At 39.6% G+C, this 25967-nt stretch overlaps 1 protein-coding gene across 1 annotated transcript; it reads right to left on the bottom strand.

Moving 5' to 3' along the window:
* Positions 1-32: 32 nt before the first annotated feature.
* cnih1 (cornichon family AMPA receptor auxiliary protein 1) lies at positions 33-21780 on the bottom strand. The gene is made up of 5 exons (XM_043697685.1): positions 21656-21780; positions 20985-21053; positions 10855-10967; positions 2619-2762; positions 33-490 (listed from the first exon to the last, which is right to left on the bottom strand). The coding sequence occupies exons 1-5, from the start codon at positions 21734-21736 to the stop codon at positions 463-465; spliced, it is 435 nt and encodes a 144-aa protein (XP_043553620.1). The 5' UTR covers positions 21737-21780; the 3' UTR covers positions 33-462.
* Positions 21781-25967: the final 4187 nt, after the last annotated feature.

The following is a 25967-nucleotide window of genomic DNA, read 5'->3' on the forward strand; positions in this document are numbered from 1 at the left end:
TTTTACTAAAAATGTAAATAATATCCATTGAGTTTTAGGGATTCAAACTATATCCAGATTTCTCTGGTCTTTTATTTTTAACTGGACACAAGATATTTGAGCCAAGTTACATAATTGTTTACATAATATACCTGTAAATAGCAAATAGGAGTGTGATTCAATGTTACATTTTAAAACATAATCTGAGATTAGTGATTTCATACATAAAGTACAAACTTAATTCTTGAGTTTTGGATCAAGGCAAACTGCAGAAATAATTTTTTCTACAGGCAGAAAACTAAAAAACCCTGGGGGCAAAATGTCCATGAAACATAGGGAAAAACATTTAATCTATATACATACAAAGCCATTCATATTTGGTGAACTACATGTTGTGTTGATGGGCCCCAAGTTCTTGAAAAACCATTATCCTTCTGTTTCTTGCAGGGAGTAAACAATTTCACTGGATCTCACAAATGTTATTTAAGAACTCACCAACACATAGATCATTCTGCAAAACAAAATTGTGAAAACACCTAATATAGTAAACTTGTCAACATTAAATAAGATCACAGAATTGACTTCAAAGTAACCAAATCAACTGCTGTAGTCAGATTTAACACACACTGATCTCTGGACTCCAGTATGAATGGTATCCCTCCTATTGTCTTCAAACTGTCCTTTCAATCATGCATTCCATGCCCATCCTTCCTACCTCTTGAATATTTGCTGCTACACATTAAGGGACGCCTCTAATCCTTCACCTAAAGGGTTATGACCCTTACTCTGTTTGAAGTTATAAATAAGAACACCAGGATGAGGAGCAGGTCATTCAACCATTTCAGTGTGCTTTGTCATTCACAGGTGCATCTATAACTTTTGAATCCTGGTAGGGGAATGGGTCTGGGTGGGTTGCTCTTCAGAGGGTTGGTGTGTACTTGTTGGGCCGACGGACCTGTTTCCACACTGTAAGTAATCTAATCTTTTGCTTCAGAAATGTGTTTCAGAAATTCTCTTCCTCCATATGTACTTGAAGAAGCTCAATCTCGGTTTTATTATTTCTTGCTATCTTGTGCTCATTTTCCAACTTAATTCTCCTCTTCCATTTTCTTAATCAACCTCTTCTGGTTTCTAAAATGTCCCCAAACTTCTGTTTCACCTAATCTTTGCAGTAAACATTTTACTTCCATTTGATTTTATTCTTCAAGTACTTAGTTAGCCACAGAATGTGCATACTTCTCATAGATTATTTCTTAATAACACATGACATTTGTACAAGACATTGGTTTGGCCACATTTAGAATACTGTGTACAGTTCTGATCGCCACATTACCAAGAGGATGTGGACGCCTTAGAGAGGGTGCAGAGAAGGTTTACGAGGATGTTGCCTGGTATGAAGAGAGATTGAGTAGGTTAGGTTTATTTTCACTAGAAAAAAGAAGATTGAGGGGGGAAACTTGATTGAGGTTTACAAAATCATGAAGGGTATAGACAAGGTGGATAGCGACAAGCTTTTTCCCAGGGTGAAGGATCCAATAACGAGAGATCATGCTTTCAAGGTGAAAGGTGGAAAGTTTAAGAGGGATACACGCAGCAAGTACTTCACACAGAGGGTAGTGGGCGTTTGGAACACGTTGCCAGCAGAGATGGTAGAGCCAGTCACAGTAGAGTCATTTAAGATGCGTTTGGACAGATGCATATGTAGGTGGGGAGCAGAGGGATACAAATGCGTAGGAATTGACCTACTGATTTAGACAGTACATTTGGATCGGCTCAGGTTTGGAGGGCCGAAGAGCCTGTTCCTGGGCGTAAATTTTCTTTGTTCGTTATATCTGCATTAGATAGGCACAAGAAAGCACAAGACACAAAATCTACTATACACGCACTGTGGCAGCATACACATCATCTACAGCAACTCATCAAGGTTACTTCAATAGGACAGCATTCCCCTGTGATGTCTACTGCCAGAAACGAGCACAATGTTGGATAAACATCAACACCTTCAAGTCATACATGACCCTGACATGGACATATATCGTCATTATTTTAGCACTGCTGGGTCAGTATTCTACATGTCACCACATCCCAAGAGATTAAAAAGAGTCTCTTCTGTCACCTATTGACTCTTCTGTACTGGATAGAAGATTATTTTCACTTTATGTTCCCAACCTCCTCCTCTTCAATACAAACATTTTTATCTTTATTTTGTCAATACTACTTACCCCTAAACCTTCTCACCTAGTTCACTCTTAATTCCTAGCTTGCTTCCTATATCCTTTTAGTCTCCTCTGCAGATTCACCCTTAAGACTGAATAACCATATATATAGTCTCCCACTGCTGTTCATTTCCTAAGGTTTTCAAATGAAGCAACTCCTCTGCTTTCTCTTCCTCCTTCCACAGACATATTGCAATTATTGCTTATTTTATCCTATCATCTACAGCCTTCAACATGCAGTGTCAGTTTTATTTTTTAATCCAATTTTCTTAATTGAAAAAATATCCCACTCTGAAAACATGAAACCCAACACCTTAAGTTTTATACTTCAAAAAGGTCATTCTAAAAACTTAATGGCAGATAAATCTCAGTGGTAAAGCTGAGAAAATATTTCTAAAACAATTAATTTCTATACCAACTTACCCATATAGATAGTAAAAAAAAGACAACAGGTAAAATGCTAGTTTGCACCACCCTTCCTTCTGACAATATGCTAGTATATCTGCATTCATAATAGTAGTAGGGTCGTAGAGACCTGGAACGCTCATTATAGGTCTAGTCATGTACCTGCAAATAAATGAAACGTGGAAAAGAGTCAATTTCTGTTATCAAATATAGTGATCAACAAATAAGCAAGCCAAAAATGGAGTACAGACTGTTTCCAGATCATTCATATAATACTTGATACCAAATAAGGCAGACCCATAAAATTAGCTTGATGGACAATGTATCAAATTCAGGTCATGTCATTGCACAAATTAATTTAATGGTTTATAGTACCTTGATTGAAAATCTAAATAAAATTAGAAAAATGTTTTGGATATAATTTGGTTTTGGTAATGCAAAATGGTACAAAGCTACAGTGCTGCAAAGACAATATTAGAATTCTCTACTTTTTTGAACTTAATCAAATAATAGTATCCATTTATAGACAATGTCTCAGATCGCACATTTCTAAGGAACAGTTGATCCCAAAAATAATACAGTAAGTTATTATTTAAGGGAAGAAAAGATAGTATCCCATTGAAAGAAAAAGTATATAATTCTGCAAAAATCAAGTCAGAGGTTGGATAGAATTTTAAAAAAAGCTAAGGCAGAGAGAGACATAAATTTAAAAACAGACAGTAAGAGTTTCTACAGGTACTTAAAAAGTGGAAGAAAATGAGATGATATTGAAAGTATTATCAGAACTAAAAGCTGCTGGACCTGGTCTGCAACATTGTCCTTTAGGACCTGAATAGATCAACTGGTGTTGCTGGCAAGCCACTCTTGTATTGGAGATTAAAATCCCCCACCCAAAATACATTTTGCACCCTCAGTGCTTCCTCCAAGTGTTGATCAACGTAGAGGAGTGCTGATTCAAGGGAGGATGGATACATGGTAAACAGTTGGAGATTTCTTTGTCCATGTTTAACCTGAAAACATGAGACTTCACAAGGTCCAGAGTTAATGTTGATGACTCCCAAGGCGATTCCCTCCCGATTACATACCACTGTGCCACCACCTCTGCTGGGTCTGTCCTGCTGGTGGGACAGGACGTATCCAGGGACGATGATGGTGTCTGAGACAGAGCCATATTCAAAGAATGATACCTTATAGACAATGTCACGCTGCTACTTGACTAGTTTGTGAGACAGCACTCCTAGTTTTGGCTCAAGCCACCAGGTGTTAGTGAAGAGGACTCAGCAGGGTCAACAGGGTTGTTTTTGCTGCAGTCATTTCCAGTGTCTAAGCTGACGTTCGGTAGTCTGTCCAGTGTCATTTCTTAGTTGACACTTCATAGTGATTAATACAACTGAGTGACATGCTAGGCTATTTCAGAGGACAGTTAAGAGTCAACCACATGTAGGCCAGACCAGGTGAGGATGGCAGATTTCCTTCCCTGAAGGGCATTTGAGAGCCAACAATCATAATTAATTTCATGGTCATCAAATGATTGTTAATTCCAGACTTATTTCAAAAATTGAAGTCAAATTCACTTCCATGCAGGATTCAAATCCTGGTCACCAGAATATTAGTATCTGAATTAATAGTTTCACAATAATACCACTAGGCCTTGGCCAGAGTTAGGTCCTTACAAATATTTTTTGCAAACAAAAAGCAACATACAGGTTGAAATACTGTAACCTGTGTGCAGTATCATATTCCTAGCTAATACAACTTGTAAAATAAATCACTAAATCTAAAATAAAATATATACAGTTTGGCACTTCAGGACTTCGGAGCAGAAAACTTCAAATCATTAAATTGAAATGGTGTACATAAATTAATTAATAAAAAAGCATTTAAAATTTATTTCATTTTAAAGAAATACAATATATAAGCGCTGTGAATACAGTAGGTGAGCTGCTCGAGGTAGTTGGGGAGGCTGGTCAATTACAACATTTCAAGGGCTACCTTTTATTCTTTCATTCAGTTTTAAAGAGCCGTTTTTACTTCTCGATAGATTAGATTCCCTACAGTGTGGAAACAGGCCCTTCAGCCCAACAAGTCCACACCGACCCTCTGAAGAGTAACCCACCTGCCTCTGACTAATGTACCTAACACTACGGACAATTTAGCATGGCCAATTCACCTGACCTGCACATCTTTGGATTGTGGGAGAAAACCAGAGCATCCAGAGGAAACCCACGCAGACACAGGGAGAATGTGTGAACTCCACACAGACAGTCACCCAAGGCTGGAATCGAACCTGGGACCTTGGTACTGTGAGGCAGCAGTGCTAACCACTGAGCCACATTTGGATGGTTATATGATTAGGAAGGGTTTAGAGGGATATGGGCCAAATGCTGGCAAATGGGACTAGGTTAGTTTAGGATATCTGGTCGGCATGGAGGAGTTGAACTGAAGTGTCTGCTTCCGTGCTGTACATCTCTATGACTCTATATGAAAAGTACACAGGTAAAGTTTTAGTTCAACACACACCATCTAGTGGCAGACATTGTTGATGCAGGCAGACTTAAAAATCACACAGCACCAGGTTATAATCCAACAGGTTTAACTGGAAGCACTGCTCCGAAGTACACAACCAGCTGATAATGCAGGCAGAATTACATATACTTGTATTGCAAAACTTCTACCTCGAGGACTTTAGTGCAAGCCCAGATGGGTAACCAGGACAGAAACAGACAGCACAGACTTTACAGACGAGGACAGAGATCTGGTGGTGGTTTAGCTGGATAAAGAGGGACTGAGGGCAGGGACAAGAGGATGAGACAAGGCCAGGGGAAATAAATATGGTTGCAGAAGCATTGGGAAAGGGTCTTAAAAGCAGACAATCTATAGAATAGATAGGTTAGCAAACAATATTAAATAGAAACTCTCAATGTAAATCAAATATATTGTCATTTTTTAAATAAGCAAAGTTAAAGCGAAACATTAACTGAAAGAACTTTAGATGAAGAAAATGATTTCTCTAATTAAAGAAAGGAAGGAGACAGAAAACAGGAATTTACAGGCCACATTTGTCAGATTGATTCCAATGTTTTCTTTAAAGGAGGTTATGGTAAGGCACTTGGAAGATCTCAATGTAAATCAGGCAGAGTAAACAATTTTATGAAAGAGAAGTCATGTTTGACTTAGTTAATTGAGGTAAAAACAATGACTGCAGATGCTGGAAACCAGATTCTGGATTAGTGGTGCTGGAAGAGCACAGCAGTTCAGGCAGCATCCAAGGAGCTTCGAAATCGACGTTTCGGGCAAAAGGCCTTCTTCAGGAATAATGGAGTTAATTAATTAATTAATTAGTTAATGGAGTTCTTTGAGGAAGTAACAGTGGAGACAAATGTCAATCTAAGAATATGTACACTTAGATTTCCAGAAGGCATTTGATAAGGTGACACAAAGGTTACTACACCAAATCATAGCTCATGGTGTTGGGAATAACATTAGTACAGACAGAGGATTGGTCACTAAGGAAACAGTAGGTATAAAAGGGTCACTTCCAAGTTGGCCAGATATGACTTGGAAAGCTGGGGCTTCACTTTTTATCATTTCTGTCAATGACTTGGATAAAGGGACAATGGATGGTTTCTAAATTTGTTGATGACATTAAGAAGGTAGAAAAGTGAACTGTGAAGAGATCTTAAGTAGTCTGCAAAACGATCGTTAAACGTATGGGTATACAATAGAGTATGAACATGTCAGAAAATATTAACTATTTCAAATTGGCAGGAAGAACAGTAAAGCAACATATTGTTTAAATGGAGAGAAACTGTAGAGCTTTGAGGTCAAGGGAAATCTGGATGCCCTAGTATATGAGTCACAAACGGTTGGTGTGCAGGTACAGCAAATGATTTGAAAGGTAACCAGTGTTATCATTTATTAAATGGAGAATAGAATACGAAATGAGGGATGTTTTGCATGCGAGGCCTTATCTGGATTACAGTGCACAATTTTTGGCCTTCTGATTTTTAAAAAAATGACATACATTAGAAGTCACTCAGAAAAGGTTCACTCAACTGATGCTTGAAATGGGGCATTATCAGGAAAGGCTAGTCAGACTGGACATGTATCTCTGGAGCTTACAAGAAGGAGAGCTGATCTTACTGAAAAATACAAGATCTGAGAGGACTTCACAATATAGTTGCTAAAATGATATTGCCTTTATAGGAGAGACTAGAACCAGGAATACAGTTTAGAATTAAGAGGTAGAGAAAAGTGAGATGTTAAAGGGTTAATTTGTTTATTGACATGTAAGAAATTGGATGTCCCGGGGAGTGTGTGTTTTTCAGTCTTGCAGGCAGGAGGTGACAATCTAATCATACTCTGTTAATGCTGTAGTTTAAGGAGTACCCTAACCGCATGCTGTTTCTGGAAATACCCTAATCACTTTACATTGTTTTTAGGTGGCATGTGACTATGGGGGAATGGCAGTGGGTTGTGCAAAACTCTGTATAAAGAGAGGACGGGGAGGAAACCTTGTCCAGGGAGCCTCGCTTGACACGCTCCGCAAGCATCTTGAAGAGTGTTAAGTGATCCTCCAAAGCTTGCTGAAATAAATCGTGGCAGTTCACAGAAGTTGGCGTATTACAGTTGTAGGAAATGTGTTGCTGGAAAAGCGCAGCAGGTCAGGCAGCATCCAGGGAACAGGAGAATCGACGTTTTGGGCATAAGCCCTTCTTCAGGAATGAGGAAGGTTTGTCCAGCAGGCTAAGATAACCTTTGTGGTTGGAGGGTTCCTAGCCGGAAGATGGGGCGTTCTTCCTCCAACCGTCGTTTTGTTGTGGTCTGACGATGGAGGAGTCCAAAGACCTGCATATCCTTGGTGGAGTGGGAGGGGGAATTGAAATGTCGAGCTACAGGGTGGTTGGGTTGGTTGGTCCGGGTGTCCCAGAGGTGTTCTCTGAAATGCTCCGCAAGTAGCGTATTACAGTTGTATCAAGCATGTAAGAATCTCAAGAAGGGAACCTAACATTAGGATAACTTTTTTTCTCTCAGGAGGGTCATGAGTCTTTGAAACAAGCAAAGTAATCAGTATCCAAGAGAAAAATACAGTTAACGTTTCTGGTCTTATCAACATACATTGCACCCTACATCTTTCCTCTACAGTGGTAGGCAAGATAATATCAACATAATGCAGAAATCAAAATAAAAAAATTAAAACTACATATTTCAAATTCACTATATCAATTTTAAAGTACTGAACTCTGACTCTGTTATTTGCATTGTTCAATTCCAATTACTCAATTCCAAAATCTTTAGCAAAAACTCAACATTAACAAAAGCAATAGTACACCACAGCATTAAGTGAATCTTGCACTGGAAACAGTCACCCAACTAAGACTAAATACTTAAAATGTAGGAATTAACAAATATCCTGGAGTTTGCTTAATTCTCTGAAGGATCATGAACATTTATTTGGATAATTTCCCATGGGAAATTAAATAGTTGCGATAGGTTTCATTTTAAAGTTTCAGAAGATTTATAGAAGTGTCAGCATTGTTGAGCAAACTGGCCTATTCTCTTCAATGCTCAAAATTCAGAAATCCAAAGACATTGCAGCAAGACAGTGCATCAACCATTTTAGGTATTCCATCAAACCATTAGAATTAACAAAGTTCACGAGGTGTACACTATCCTCCCTACAATCTAAATAGTTATGAATCCATGGCTGTGAAAATGTTTCTGCATATGACATATATGTTTCACACATCATGTATGTAACTACAGAACAACTTGATTGTTTATGGATTATTCAGTATACTGAAGTGTGTCCTGAAGGAGCTATTTTTTCAGGAGCAACAAGGTTTGGGTAATAAATGCTGGCTGAGCCAGTGACACGCACACCGCATGAATGAACAAAAAAAAAAGGACATCCAAATACTGGGATATACAATCTATATATTGGCATTGTACCAGCACTGAAGTGTATCCATGAGGCAGCTCAATTCTGTGGCAGGCCGAGCGCTTTTTTTGACTGATGTCAGTACCCACTTAGTGGGAAATACCACTCAAGTAATCACTGCATAGTGGAAACAGCAACCTGAAACAACTTCTTAACCCTGTTCAAATGTTTGAGATACTTTCCCAGAATAATAAGAGGTAGATTGGGATTTCTCAGGTCCAAAAGTGGAAGGTTTTGCCATCTTTGCCCCATCTTGCTGCATTTTATTTTTGTAACATAAGCAAATGGCTAGGGCCCCTGTTTACAAGATTGCTGATAAGATAAATCTTGTAGCATGCTGTGCTAATATGAATCCGAACATACAAAGATAGTCAAAATCCCATTGGCAGACTTCTCAATTAACAGAGAAGTGAGCATAATAAACTGCTTCAACTCAGAAGTGAATTTAGGCATGAGTGGTCAGCATTATGGTATGTAAGGAAATCCTTAGCCAGATTCAAAGATCATGTACCAATCATCTTTTGTATTAGAAATTAGAGAGATTTAGGTTATTAGGGCTCATTCCATCATAAAAATAGATTTTTTTGTAGAAACAAGGCCAACTGGGAAATCCACTGATGAGTTCTTCACTACTGTCAGCCAGAAGCCTACCTTCACAATATATACACATCTGTATAGATTTATATAGTGCTTCACACTAAGATTGGTCTTATCAGAAATCTTGGAGCCATTTGATCACCTTGATAAAGAGTCACATCAGTCTTTACAGCCACCTACAAACTTGCTCTTAAGAGTGGAAGAGAATGATCCTCGTCTATGAGGGACTGCCAATGACCATAGAGCATATCAAAGCTATTTCATAGGTGACACTGATCAGATGACTGTCACATTTCACACAAATGGGCTGAAGAATACTACTTTTGAACCTGAAAAGTCTACTTTGCATTACCTTGAAACATAAAACATCCCAAGGAATTTGACCAACAGGTTAATCAATCTGCCTGACACCAAACAAGTGGCATTTTCCACTAACAACGTTCTGCTTACCATATGTTTAAGCAAGAGTGTCTGAATTTCATTGCTGGTACAATGTTATGTATATGGGTCCCCTTTTCCAACAATTTTCTAATCAAATCAATAAGCATGTTCATTTATTTATATGAGTCACAGGACAGAATATATTCATCTATCCCACACTAACAAAAAAAGTGTAACAAAACAAGTGATTCTGAGATTTGGCATGTGTTGCCCAATAATCCCAAGAGCACTACTCACTGTACTAAGCACCAATTTAGGATCACAGAGTCATACAATGGGATGGGGCCCTTTGATCCACCAAGACACAAGACTACCCTAATTCTACACTCGGCCCATTTTCCAGCACCTAGCCCATAGCTTTTTATGTTATATTTCAAGTCCTCATCCAAGTACTTTTCAAACGTTTCCTACCTCAACTGCCCTCCCAGGCAGTGCATTCCAGTTTCCTACCACCCTCTGGGCGAATACAATTTTTCTTAAATCCCGTCTAAACCTCTTTCATCCTAAAATTATGCCTCCTTGTTAATGACCCTTCAACTAAAGGGAATTTAGGATAGTCTGTCAAATATGCACCATACTTGATTTACACTTGCTAGAACTGCCACATGCTAATACGCAGGGAGACATTCTCCAAATAAAACAAATACGCTCAAGCCTTGCACCTTTGTAGAATTGCCTCTAAGCTTGGGAAGTCTATAGTTCCCCACTGTTTTTTTTCCCCAAGACATCTCTTCTCTTACAATATAAATTAGAGGGTATTTGAAATTTAGTATTCTTGGATTTCTCCTGATGAATTCAAGGCAAAACATTTCAGCAACATCACTCTCTTCTCAGCAAAATGTATATTCTGTATTGCTGAAAATGTGTTGCTGGAACAGCGCAGCAGGTCAGGCAGCATCCAGGGAACAGGAGAATCGATGTTTCGGGCATAATCCCTTCTTGCTGAAGAAGGGCTTATGCCCGAAATGTCGATTCTCCTGTTCCCTGGATGCTGCCTGACCTGCTGCGCTTTTCCAGCAACACATTTTCAGCTCTGATCTCCAGCATCTGCAGGCCTCACTTTCTCCTCGTATATTCTGTATTACAAAGTGAATGTGCTTATAGATAAGAGAGATTGTGTGCCAGACTTCAGGTAAAGGCATGCAGTACTGAAAGGAAAATACAACAAATAAGCTACAGGAACAGTGTTGCTCATTTAACATAATTTCAATTATCTTTTCGATAGGAAATGCTTAAAATACCTTCAGTAGAAAACTGCAGACATCAGTTACTTACCTCCAGATATGGTAGCCCAGCAAAGGCATATTGACACCCAATGTAAGCCACTCTGTCGCACATAGGAACATGACACAGAAGAAGGCATGGATGAGATACTCAGGAAGTACCAGCTGGAAAAAAAACTTAAAGTCAGCATGTTTTATTATATTTGCTTTTGCACCAAAGCAAAAAAACACCCCTTGGATTTTTAAAAATTATTAGAACTCCTCTAGGACAAATCAGTTATTAAAGCAATAGATATTTAGTAAGCAGTCCTCAGGAATTCCACATATGTGGGCCATGTAATGATGCCCCGTAAACTATCATTGTTTTACATCTGGAGACTCGACCTCAAATCCAGCCTATGCAATGGACTGAATTTTTCCGCATCTAAAGGTTCCAAGTAAATATTTGAATAATCTCAATTTTCTAATTTTCTCAATCAAGTTTCTAATGAATGAAAGTCCATAAAACTAAGCATAATCCAGCACCAATCGTCACCAAAGTAATAGTCTCAAAACCACAAGAATTGAAAGAACTTTACACTGCCTTTATTTCATGCCACATTTTTCATGCAAAATGTGTCATTCCCCAGCATTGCTTACAATACGGGAAAATAAATTGGTTCACATCTGATAAAGACAAAAACAAACTTCAAGGAATCTTAGGGGTAATGAACAAATCCATCTTTCGAATAAACATTTACATATCCTGTCCAAGCTGCACGTTTATTGACAGGGATGCATTCAGAACAATGGGTGCAACACATGATGCAGAACTATTTCAAAAAAACAATCCCATACAAATTCCATAGATATTACAAAGCATGAACAGGAATACCAGTTTGGAAAAAAGCAAGGTATGCAGCAGCCACGTGACATGCAAGTTTAAGAAATTAGAAATTATGATGTTATTTTCTAAAATAGTTAAAATATATGTAGACTTTAATACTGCAATCATTTAAAGTCCTTTAATCCCTACAGCACTGTTTCATCCAGGCACAATCATGATCCCATTTCAAATTTGACAAAAGGAAAAACCTGTGTCAAGAGCTGATGGGCCTAAAATCATGTCAATCTTCAAACTTCGAAGATTGAGTTGGCAGGACTTGTAGCTCAGGAACAAAAAGGCTACATGCTTCAATTTTCTTTAAAGTAAAAAATTGAAAGCAACACTTTAAGAATACAGGACAGAGGGGAGAAAGCAAGAGAAGTGAAACATTTAGAATATTTTTTAAACGTAGAACACATTCTTCTCATTCAAATACGTCAAGGAGAATTTTATGCTTACATGAAGGATATCAATTCCAGCAAGTGGAATATTTTTGTTATGTTGTGCTCTAATTTCAATATCAAACATTCCAAAGTCTGATACTACTAATCAGCTGGAGAGCAAAGCTTCCTTCAATCTGTTTTATCCTCTATCCCCACTATACCTGTTTTAATCATTCCATTTTTCAGTCACCTTTAGAGTACCCACGTGGGGTGTGTTTACCAACTTGAGAATGATTTTTGCTCTGGGACTTTAAAGGATATAGTAAACCAGTTGAGTTTTACAACTGCGGTCACCATTAAGCTTTTATTGCATTGAAATTTCATAATCTGTCATGGTGGGATTCAAGTCCATATCATCAGAAGTTTAACTTTGGGTTCTACTAATCCATAGACAGCCCCAAGGCAGCCTTAATATAGAGCCTTAGCATAAAAGTACATATCATATTCCAAGTTATTGCCATGCACCAATAATCACACAGAAGTCTTTGATTTTCATGGTATTCTGATCGTAAGCCAACATCAGTTAAACTTTTCAGAATGAAATGGTTACTTCCAAACAATCCTTTTCTTTAAAAATATGGCTTGAGAAAGAGCATAGCAGCATGGAATTTTGGTTACCTGTCTTAATAGACAGCTTTACACCAGAAAAATGGAAATTGGCAGTTAGTACAGGTTCTACCAAATTAGAAGCTATCTTTTATTCATTCACAGGATGATCACTTCCTGAGCCATCATTTACTTCCTTAGCTGACCCTGAGATGGTACTGGTGAACTGCCTTCTTGAAACGTTAAAGTCCATTTGTGTAGGTATACCACAATGGCATCAGGGTGGAAATTCCAGAATTTGACCCAGCAACACTGAAGAAACAAAGGTATGTCTAAATCTGGACAATGAGTGGCTTGAAGGAGTACTTGCAGTAGAATTCAATGATTGACACTGTTGGGATATATTTCAGGTGGTTTAGTTTCATATATGTCAAGTTTCTTCCTATATATTCTTGGGGGATGTTGGATATTGTAGCAAGTAACATTTTACGCCACATAAATGCTAGACAATGACCATCTCCAATAAGAGACAACCTCATTATTGCCCATTGACATTCAATGGTGTTACCATCACTGAATCCCCCATTAACAACATCCTGGGGGGTTTCCATTGATCAAAAATTCAACTGGACTCACTATGTAGAGTCATACAGCACAAAAACAGGGTCTTCAGCCCAACTCGTCCAAGCCAACCAGGTATCCCAAACTGAACTAGTCACATTTGCCTGCATTTAGCCCATATCTCTCTAAACGTTTCCAATCCATGTACATGTCTAAGTGTCTTTTAAATGTTGTAATTGTACCCACCTGTACCATTTTCTCTGGCACTCTATATATCTCTCTCACACACACACAAACCTCTTGTGTGAACGGTCCCTCTTCAATTTTGCCCCTCTCACCTCAACTTACGCTCTCTAGTTTTGGATTCCTCTACCCTGGGGAAAAGCCTTTAGCTATTTATCTTACCTATGCCCATGATTTTACAAAATTTGTATAAGGTCACCCCTCAGCCTCCTAAATTTCAGGGATAAAAAGTCTGAGCCAATCCAGCATCTCCTTATAACTCAAACCCTCCAATCTTGGTAGCATTCTTCTAGATCTTTTTTGCATCCACTTCAGTTTAATAACATCCTTCCAATAACTAGGCAACCATAACTGTATGCAGTACTCCAAATACTGCCTCACCAATATCTTGTACAGCCATAACATGACATCCTAACTCACCATGGGGTGGCACGGTGGCTCAGTGGTTAGCACTGCTGCCTCACAGCATCAGGGACCCGGGTTCAATTCCCACCTCAGGCGACTGTCTGTGTGGAGTTTGCACATTCTCTCCGTGTCTGCGTGGGTTTCCTCCAGGTGCTCCAGTTTCCTCCCACAATGCAAAGATGTGCACGTTAGGTGAATTGGCCATGCTAAATTACCCATAGTGTTCTGGGATGTGTAGGTTAGGTGTATTAGTCAGAAGTAAATGTAGACTAATGGGGAATGGGTTTGGGTGGGATACCCTTCAGAGGTTAGTGTGGACTTGTTGGGCCGTAGGGTCTGTTTCCACACTGTAGGGATTCTATTCTATAAATACAGTGGCTGCAAGAGTAGATTTGAGGCTAAAAATACTGCGGTGAGTAACTTACTTCCTGAATCCCAAAGGTCTGTCCACCATTTACAAGGCACAAGTCAGGAGTATAATGAAATACTCCCCACTTGCCTAGGTGGGTGCAGCTCCAACAACATTCAAGAAGCTTGACAACATCCATGACAAAACAGCCACTCCCTCCACCACAGACACACAGTAGCAACGGTATGTACTATCAAGGTGCACTGCAGAAATCATAAAACATCCTTAGACAGCAGGTCAAAACACAGTACTTCCCTCACTTAAGGGCACTGTGGGTCTACCTGCAGCACATTGACTGCAGTGGTTCAAGAAGGCAGATCACCATCATCTTCTCAAGGGCAACTAGGAACAGACAATAAATGCTGTCAAGCCAGCAATGCCCACGAGTGAATGAAGAACTTTGACAAGGTGATATTTGCTACTCCTCCATATTATTTAGATTTAGATTACTTACAGTGTGAAAACAGGCCCTTCGGCCAAACAAGTCCACACCGACCCGCCGAAGTGCAACCCACCGAGACCCATTCCCCTACATTTACCCCTTCACCTAACACTATGGGCAATTTAGCATGGGCAATTCACCTAACCTGCACATTTTTTGGACTGTGGGAGGAAACCAGAGCACCCAGAGGAAACCCACGCAGACACGGGGAGAATGTGCAAACTCCACACAGTCAGTCGTCTGAGGTGGGAATTGAACCCGAGTCTCTGGCGCTGTGAGGCAGCAGTGCTAACCACTGTGCCACCGTGCCACCCACACAAATGACTTTGTTACATAGTGTGAGACAAGATTCATCAACAGTCTAGAACAACAGATAGAGACTGCAATTTCTCCTCCACAAAGGGCAGACTGAATTTTAAAACTTCTAATCTGGGAAGATTCCTGGTTGTGGATGTCGGTTTGCTCACTGAGCTAGAAGGTTAATTTTCAGAGGTTTCATCACCATACTAGGTAACATCATCAGTGAGCCTCCAGTGAAGCACTGGTGTTAGTGACCCGCTTTCTATGTGTGTGTTTAGATTTCCTTGAGTTGGTGGGTACCCAATGAACGTGGTTTGGTGATTTCTCAGCAACAAACCTAAAGCAGACAAAACACGTCCAGAAACTCTAGCCACTCTCCCCCTACATCAAAGACATGTCTGAAATGTCTGCCAGACTACTCAGATCTCTTGGCACCATGGTAGCCCACAAACCCACCAACACACTAAAACAACAGCTAATGAACTTGAAAGATCCCATACAGACAACAAGCAAAACTAATGTCATCTACAAAATAGCTTGCAAGAACAGTAACAAACACTACATTGGACAAACAGGCAGAAATCTAGCCACCAGGATACATGAACATCAACTAGTCACAAAAAGACCCATATTCTCACTAGTATCCTTACATACAGATGAAGAGGGACACCACTTCAACTGGGACAACACGTTCATCCTGGGATTTGCCAAACCGATTCACGTACGAGAATTCCGAAAAGCATGGCATTCCAACTGGATTTCAATCAATAAACACACCGACTTGGACCCCAATTACCGCCCTCCAAACAAAAGAACAGGAAATGCCATCACCATAGGACATGACATCACCAACCCAAGGAAACCTAAACACAAATCGAAAGCAGGTCACTAACACCAGTGCTTCACCGGAGGCTCACTGATGATGTTACCTCGTATGGTAACGAAATCTCTGAAAAACGAACATTTCAGCTCAGTGAGCAAACTTACATCCAGAACCTCAACCTGAGCTAGAAATCTTCTCAAAACTAGCTAATTCCTGGTTATTTTCTGGCAGTGACTCAAATTTATTGAATTCAATTTCATAACTAGCTACAACAAGGTTTGTTTGCTACTCCTGCAATATACTACCAGACCAGGAAAAATAGGAGAGGCAAGAGAGGAAGCACAGTGGTGTTTCTGGTTAAGGAAAACACTATTCCTGTAATTAGAGAGGATATTTCTGAGGGATCATCCAGTGAAACTATATGGGCATAAATCAGAAATAAGAAAGGGATGATCACCTTATGGGATTGAGTGTCAAGGAAAATTGAGGAGCAAATATGTGGAGCGATCTCAGATACATGAAAGAATAATGGAGTTGTAATAGTAGGGGACTTTAAATTTTCAAACATCAACTGGGACTGCCATAGTGTTAAAAGCATTTGTTAAATGTGTTCAAAAATATGTTCTTTGCCATGATGTAACTGCACTTACCAGAAAAGGAGCAAAACTTAATCTTCTCTTCAGCAATAAGGCAGTGCAAGTGACTGTAGTGTTAGTAGGGGATCACTTTGGGTCTCGTGATCACAATTCTATTAGTTTTAAAATAGCTATGGAAAAGGATGAGCATAAAAGTTAAATTTCTTAATTGGAGTAAAGCAAATTTAATTAGCCAAGAACTTTTACAAGTTGATTGGAATAGACTGTTCACAGGTAAAGAGACAAGTGGAAAGTGGGAGGCTTTCAAAAGTTTGATAATGAGAGCTCAGAGGCATTACATTGATGTTAATGAAGGGTAAGGCTGATAAGAGTAGGGAACAATGGATCAATAAAGATATTGAGGTTCTAGTCAATAAAAAAAGAATCATACATTAGGTAAAGAAAATGGGGATAAAATGAATTTCTCTTTAAGAGTATAAACAGTGTGAAGAATTCTAAAGAGGGAAATCAGGAGAACAAAGAAGGGATATGAGATAGCCTTGGCAGATAAGATTAAGGGTAATCAAAAAAGATTCTACAAGTACTTTAAAAGCAAAAGAGCAACAAGACAGAGAATAGGGCCCCTTAAAGATCAATGAAGTTATTTATGTGCTGAACGTCAGGAGATAGGAGCGATACAAAATGAATATTGCGGGTCAGCTTTTACTGTGGAGAAAGAAATGGAGAAGTTGGGGAAATAAATATTGATGCTTTGAAAACAGTTCACATTATAGAAGAGGAAATGCTGGAGGTCTTAAAAAGCATAAAGGTTAATAGGTTTCCAGTACCCATACAGGTGTATCCCAGACCTGTGGGGAGTTAGGGAAGAAATTGAGTGGGCCATTGCAGAAATATTTGTGTCAACTACAAGCACAGGTGAAGTGTCAGAGGACTGGAGGGTAGTTAATGTTGTACTTTTATTTAAGTAAGGCTGTAAGGAGAAACCTAGGAACTATAGATCTGAGAGCCTGACATTGGTGGTGAGTAGGTTGTCGGAGGGGATTCTGAAACATAGGATTTACATACATTTGAACAGGCAAGGGCTGATTAGGGGTAGTCAACATCATTTTGTCTGAGGGAAACCTTATCTCACAAATTTGATTGAATTTTTTGAGGAGGTAACCGAAAGATTGATGAGGGCAGAGCAGTAGACATCGTTTATATGGACTTTAGTAAAGCCTATGACAACGTTCCACATGGTAGACTAATGAGTAAAGTTAGATGACATATGATTCAGGGTGTGCTTGTCAATTCGATACAAACTGGTTTGACAGTAGGAGACAGGAGTGATGGTGAAGGCTTGTTTTCAAACTGAAGTCTGTGACCAGCGGTGTTCCACCAGTACTGGGTCAACCTTTGTTTGTCATTTATATAAATTATTATTTGGATGAGAAAATAGGAAGCACGGTTAGTAATTTTGCAGGTGGTATAGTGAACAGTGAAGAGGATTACCTAAGATTACAAAGAGATCTTGATTAATTAGGTCAATGGGCTGCAGAGTGGCAAATGTTAGGTATTGCATTTTGGTAAAACAAAGAAGGACTGGACTTACATTATTAATGGTAGAGCCCTGGGTAGTGTTGTAGAACAGAGATTGATGGGGTCATGTACATAATTCTTTGAAATTTGTGTCACAGGTAGATAAGGTCGTTAAGAAGGCATTAAGCACACATGCCTTCATTGCTCAGACCTTTGAGTACAGGAGTCGGGACATCATGTTGAGGTTGTACAAAATGTTAGTGAGGCCTCATCTGAAGTACTGTGTGCAGTCACCCTACTATAGGAAGGATATTATTAAATTGGAGAGGGTTCAGAAAAGATTTGCCAGGATGTTGCAGGGACGGAGGGCTTGATTTATAAAAATAGGCCGGGACTGCAGCGTAGGATGTTATGGGGTGACCGTAGAGAGGTTTATAAAGTCATGAGGAGCATAGATAAGGTGAATACCAAGGGTTTTGTCCCCTAGGATGGGGGTGTTCAAAATAGGGGGACACATTTTTAAGGTGACAGGACAAAATTTTAAAAAATACTTGAGGAGCTACTTTTTATTTTAAACACAGTAGTTTGTGTGTGGAATGAACTGCCAGAGGAAATTATCAGTGCAGGTATACCTAAAATATTTAAAAGACATTTAAATAAGTATATGAATTGGAAAGGTTTGGAGAGATAGGGGCCAAACGGAGGCAAGTGGGAATATTTTAGTTTGGGAACGTGGTCAGTGTGGACTACTTGCACCAGTCTGTCTCCATACTGTATGACTCGTTCAGAACATGAGGAAAAAGAACAGAAAAATAAGCCAACAGAACTAGGGATGAAGGACAATGGCAGGGAATATGTGTAGAGCATAAAAATCAGCACAAAACCATTTGGGCTCCAATAGCCGGCTTCTGTGCTCAAATCTCTCTGCAATATAATTCAATGAAATACAAAATTCCAAACCCATATCAAATAACTGTCTCCCTACATAAAAAGCAGAAAGATGCAAGTAGTGGTTCAGTAGATAAATGCAAGACAACATCCAGCAGAGCAGTAAGCTCTTTCCAGATCAATCCCAGGACAACTGTTTCTATTTCTTAGTCATGGTGAAAGAAAGAAACAGCAAATTTGAATGGATAACAATAAATGAACTGTTTCAGAGGAGGTACGGAATAAATTACTCAAATGGTGAAACAATGGCTAAGTCACTTTCTTTGGGAAAAAAAAACAAGTTAACAACTAGAATCCTGACAATGTATTTACACTATACGTTTTTTGCCAAGGTAACAGAAACTGAAGATTTAATTCATTTTTAAGACAAGGATATCACTGGCAAGGACGGATTTTTTAAAAAGTCTCACTAGTTCCCCAAGGTACCAACTTGACACAACTCACTGGATTGTTTAGGCAATTCATGGCATAAGTAAAAGGCAAACATGTTGATGAGACTGGAATCACATACTGACCAGCCAGAGTCAAAGCAACAAACCAGATGGAGTGGAAGGAGGGAGAAAGGAGGGGTAACAGGAGGAAAATCTCCTACCACAAAGCATTCAGTCCTCATGGTCCTAAGTTATCTTCCAGCAGTAGCTATGGCCTTCACTATGGACTACCAAATGCGAGAGATGGCCTCTGATTGGTCAGAGTGGGACCTCTGCCCAAGTAGCCCACTATCGTGTGAAATGCCTGATTGGAAAAAGGCATTCCAAGCTTCCTGTGAAGAGACTGTTCACAGGAAATCGCTTCCTCAATTGAATGAGACGCCAGGCACAAATTGAAAATTCTGAGTTTTAAAACAATCATAAAACTTGCAGATTTTAAATTTTAAAGATTGTACAAGAATAATATTCTAGAGTTGCGCAAGATATTGCATACAGAAGGTTCATGTGGAAATTCAAACTAAACAGGTCAAGAGGACACTGACTCAGCATGTATAAAGCAAACATAGGTCATGCAACAGATGGAATTAAACTCCAGATAGAGGCAGGGAGGCAAACACTCAGGATTCTTTGAAGAAACAACTGCAGATCACAGTTATGAGCAGAAAAGGAGAACTTGACATGTTTTTATGGCTGGATGAATGAATATTGCCAAACTGACCCTTATTCTACAATTCTATTGACTTGTGAATAGTGTTTCAGCCAATAAACTACAAATTAAAAGGTTGCCATTTTGCTAGCATATATGATTAGAATTGACCATATGACTGTTCAATAATTAACTAATATATATTCTCAATGTATCTTTTTATTCATTGAAAGATTGCCAACCAAAATCTCAATATTGAGATAAATACTGATCACCAACAATAAACGTTCCACTTTATGCACAAGAACGTGCTTATATGCTTGATGATGCCAGGTGGGTCATTTACAATAGTCTTTCAGTTAAGCAACTTAAGCAACTGAAGTTGAGATTCTTTAACCATTCCAAAGGATTTATTACATTGTTAAAAATTACAACAGTTGAGCTTGTAAAAGTTTAACACACACTGCATGCTTCAATTTCAAGATGATTTCTGATTCCAAATCCTAAATTATTTGATGATACAATCAGCCCTGACAGTGTGGTTTACAAATTAAAATGTAATTGTAACACCCCAAAACTATGGGTTTTCTTTCCAATGCAGTACTAAGCCAATTTCTTTGAAAATGTGAACAGGTTTTCATTTTACCCCATATATTGTCAATTATGATCTGAAAGACATTCACATATGACCTCCAGGAAAAAGGTATTAAAACAAAAGGCATTTTAACTAGAAGTTAGTACGAACCTTTAATGCCAATTTGACTCTTTTAATCTTTTTGACCTTTACAACTGTCTTTGTGCCGAAAAAATGACAAAAGCAGATTGAAAGAATGTTAGTATGACAGCTGACAAGATCATTGCAGATTAATAACAGTCAGAATACAAAGCAGAGCAAGCGTGAATCAATAGACTCAAATAAAAAGTCCTCTAAGTAGAAAAAACTGGAAGTCTAGATATAAAGCAAAATACTTAGCCATAAATATTTAAAATAATCTCATTCACTTACAGGATTGAGTGTATTACATTGGTCTATAGGATTCTTGTAGTCAGTCTTCAGTTCATCAAATGCTATAATCTGAAAAACAGTACATCGCATAAGGGCGCAATTTAATTGTGGATTTCTTCATTTGCAATTGCACAAACTGTTTGACCTAGATTATTCATCAAACTAAAAAATATATATCCAATGTAATCTTTATTATATTCCACTCTTTCTACTAAGGATTTTAAATGCGAAATGAAAAATACATTGCATGCATCAAAAAGTTGTAATAACCACCCTTACACTTGGCAAAATTTGAGTATGCGGTACGGAATTAATCAGTATGTTGACAACAATTGAATAGTCTGGCAACAATCAACCCAATTCTCTGAATGTATTCAAAGAGAGCAAGAGCATTAGAAATGATTATTGTTTTCAATAAGACGACCGGATTGAGAAGATATTTCAGAGGCTTCGTGAGAAAGAGAGAAATGGGCTCCTTGTACGGAAGGACCGCCCGGACACCCTCCCTCAGTGCCGGCCTCGGGCCTGATAACTAGGGCCAACCGGCAAATCTACCGCCATCAGCTTCTCCCCTCCCCCTCCGAGTCAGCAGAAATCGCCTGAGCAAAAGTCTGGACGCTCTTTTAAAACTCGAAACAGATATAAAATCGTATATCATTTTCGTAACTCACATGCCAAATGGCGAAAAATATGAGTGCGGCGGTGAGAAGCAGCGCCAACATGTAACAAAAGGCCGCGAAAGTAAACGCCATCTTGGGTCCGTCCAGGCAAGCACCCGGCGCGATAACGTCAGCACGTCAAGGCCAGGCCCCACCTCACGTCATCCACACGATTAATATTGATGAGGAGGTGCTGGTGTTGGACTGGGGTGTACAAAGTCAAAAATCACACAACACCAGGTGACAGCTGAAAATGTGTTGCTGGAAAAGCGCAGCAGGTCAGGCAGCATCCAAGGAGCATTCTCCTGTTCCTTGGATGCTGCCTGACCTGCTGCGCTGTTCCAGCAACACATTTTCACCCCTGTGTTCTCTGTCTATGCCATGATGTTTAGATTGATTCTAATCTAAAAAGTGAGATAACAGAGTTTTACATTAATTCATGCAGTTTTTGAGCTCAGAGGTCTTGTGTGTCCGTGTGTATGTGTGTATAGGAGTGCCTTTGTGTGTGTGAGAGTGTGTGTGTGTGTGTAGGAGTATCTGTGTGTGTGTGTATAGTGCAATGGTGGTCACCTGTAATGTGACATGAACCCAAGGTCCCAATATTGATGAGGAGGTGCTGGTGTTGGACTGGGGTGGACAAAGTGAAAAATCACACAACATCAGGTTATAGTCCAACAGATTTATTTGCAAGTGCTAGATTAACATTGACCTGGACCCAGGGATATCTTCCCTGCTCTGTTTTATGATAATCCTGTGGGATATGTTGACTCAGATGCTAATATTGACTGGCCTCAGGGGTATCACCCCTGCTGTTCTTAACATTGACCTGGACTCAGGGGTATCTTCCCTGCTCTGCTTTATGATAATCCTGTGGACCACGTTGACTGAGATATTAATATTGACCTGACCCTAAGGATTTCATATCCTGATGAAGAGTTTATGCTTGGAACGTTGACTCTCCTGTTGCTCGGATGCTGCCTGACCGGCTATGCTTTTCCAGCACCACAAACTTCGACCCTAGGATATCACCACTGCTCTGCTTTAGAGTCATAGAGATGTACAACACGGAAACAGACCCTTCGATCCAACTCGTCCATGCCAACAGATATCCCAATCTAATCCCATCTGCCAGCATCCACCCCATATTCCTCCAAACCCTTCCTATTCATATAGCCATCCAGATGCCTTTTAAACGTTGCAATTGTATTAGCCTCCATGGCTTCTTCTGGTAGCTCATTCCATACAAGTACCACCCTCTGCATGAAGAAGTTTGTATCTTTCCCATCTCACCCTAAACCTAGGCCCTCTAGTTATGGACTCCCCACCCCAGGGAACAGACTTTGTCTGTTTATCCTATCCATGTCCCTCAAATTTATAAACCTCTATAAGGTCATCCCTCAGCCTCCGACGCTCCAGGGAAAACAGCCCCAGCCTATTCAACATCTCCGTACAGCTCAAATCCTCCAATCCTAGCAACATCCTTGTAAATCCTTTCTGAACCCTTTCAAGTTTCATAACATCTTTCCAATTGGAAGGAGACCAGATTTGCACACAATATTCCAAAAATGGCCTAACCAATGTCCTGAAGACAGCCGCAGCATGACCTTCCAATGCCTGTACTCAATACTCTGACCAATAAAGGAAAGCATACCAAATGCCTTCTTCACTATTCTATCTAACTGCGACTCTACATTCAAGGAGCTATGAACCTGCACTCCAAGGTCCCTTTGTTCAGCAAGACTCCCTTGAACCTTGCCATTAAGTCCCTAAGATTTGTTTTCCCAAAATGCAGCGCCTCGCATTTATCTAAATTAAGCTCCAACTGCCACATCTCAGCCCATTGACGCATCTGATCAAGATCCCACTGTAATCTGCGGTAACCTTCTTCGCTGTCCACTACACCTCCAATTTTGGTATCATCTGCAAATTTACTAACTATAGCTCTTATGCTCACATCCAAATCATTTATATAAATGACAAAAAGTAGAGGACCCAGCACTGATCTTTGTGGCACTCCACTAGTCACAGGTCTCCAATCTGAAAAACAACCTTCCACCATCACCCTCTGTCTTCTACCTTTGAGCTAGTTCTGTATCCAATGTTTAGGTCTCCCTTTATTCCATGAGCAATGGTTAGATTTTGTCTTGTTGGAAATGGTCATTACCTGGCATTTGTGTTGCATAAATATCACTTGCCCTTTTTCAGCCCAAGCAGATCTTGTTGCATTCAGTATCTGAGAAATTGCTAATGGTATTGAACATTGTGCAGTCATCAGTGAATGTCCTGATTTCTGATCTTATGATGGAGGGAATGTCATTTATCAAGCAGCTGAAGATGATGGGACCAAGGACACAACCCTTGAGAAATGCCTGTGGAGATATCCTGGAGCTAATATGACTGATCTTCAACTGCCACAACAATCTTCCTATGTTTCAGATATGATTCCAACCAGTGGAGAGTTTTCTTCCTGATTCCCATTGTCTCCAATTTTGCTAAAGTTTCTTGATGTCACACTCAGTCAAATGTGATCTTGTTATCAAGGACAATCACACATACTTTACACCGGAATTCAGCTCCTGTGGTCACTGGAAACAACTCCCCTGAACTTCTTTGAAATAATCCTTTAGGATATTTTGCTTCCACCTAGGTGGCAGAAGCGGCCTCAGAAATTCCCTGAAATATGGTACACTTTGCTGGCAGTATAACTAACATTTTCTGCCTGATTCTGCTTTCTTCAGTTTCTCATACATGTACTGCAATGTCCCCATATCTGCTTCCAGATTTCCTAAGTGTGTTCTACTCGTGGGTTAGAATGATGGGTGAGTGGGAGTGGAAACATCTAAAGTTCAAAAATCTAAACACTTACATCAATCTGTTCCTCTCCGAAATCTCTGATTTGTAAAAAAAATGTCAATCTACAAAAGAACACTAGTCTGGCATACTGGTAATGTCACTAAAGTAGGAATCCAAAGGCCCAGGTTAATCCTGTGGAGACATGGGTTCAGAGTCCAACCACAGCAGATGGTGACATTTGAATTCAATTACTGACTCTGGCGTTAGTTGAAGAGTTGATTTGCATGAATGGACGAATCACTTTAGGGAAAGAAATCTGCCATCCTCACTTGGCTTAAATGTGATTCCAGACCCACACAAATAAAATTAACTCTTAAATATCTTCTGAAATGGTCTAGCAATCAAATTCACTGTACCAAATTGTTATGAAGACTAAGAAAAGGAATGAAACTTGACAGATCACCTAGCATCGATGTTTGAACGAGGAACAAGAATAGGTCATGGACCCCCTCGAGCCTGCTTTGCCATTCAGTAAAGTCATAGCTGACCTGACTTTAACCTCAAATCTACATTCCTGCATCTCCTTGATAATCTTTCATCTTCTTGCTAATCAAGAATCTATTTACCTCTGCCTTAAAAATATTTAAAGATTCTGCATCCACTGCGTCTTAAAAGAAATTTCTTCTTAATTTTTAAAATATGACTCCTTGGTTTAAATTCTTCCCCAAAAGGAAGCATCCTTTTGACATCCACTCAATCAAATCCCCTCAGGATCTAATATGTTGCAATTAAATCACCCCTGACTCCCCTAAATTCCAGAAAATACAGGCTTAACCTGAAATAAGAGGCTGGTATGCTGTCAACACGTCACCCTATATTTATATTTGGAAAGTCCTTGACACTGATCCAGCTTCCTCATAGATCTCAGAGTGATCAGAACCTCTGACACTTATTTTCTAGCTTGTCAGCCAGGGTTCCCTGATTGGGCCAGATTAACAGTCCCAATTAGGGAACTTGTCAGCCAAGTCCACCTGGCTGACTGACCTCATTACAATCACTACATTAGTGGGTTTTGAGAAGATTTGTAGCTCGGGTTGAGGTTCTAGATGTAGGTTTGCTCACTTAGCTAGAAGGTTCATTTTCAGACGTTTTGTCACCATACTAGGTAACATCATCAGTGAGTCTCCAGATGAAGCACTGGTGGCCTGGCCTGCTTTCTAGCCATGTGTTTATGTTTCCTTGGGCTGGTGATATCATTTCCTGCAGTGACATGATTTCCTGTGGTGATGTCATTTCTTGTTATTTTTCTCAGGGGTTGGTAAATGGGATCCAAGTCATTGTTCAATTCTATCAACAAGCACATTGACTTCGATCCCATTTACTGCCCCCTGAGAAAAATAACAAGAAATGGCATCCGTCCCTCTCAAAGTGCAAGGACATAGGCCAGTTCTTATTTTGCAGCTCCTCCTGGGGCGTTTAGCACCAGGTCACGTTCCTCCAACTTTGCTTCTGATACGGGTGGCGTGTAACA

Source organism: Chiloscyllium plagiosum, chromosome 10 (assembly GCF_004010195.1).
Source record: "Chiloscyllium plagiosum isolate BGI_BamShark_2017 chromosome 10, ASM401019v2, whole genome shotgun sequence".
In the NCBI taxonomy this organism is placed as follows: Eukaryota; Metazoa; Chordata; class Chondrichthyes; order Orectolobiformes; family Hemiscylliidae; genus Chiloscyllium; species Chiloscyllium plagiosum.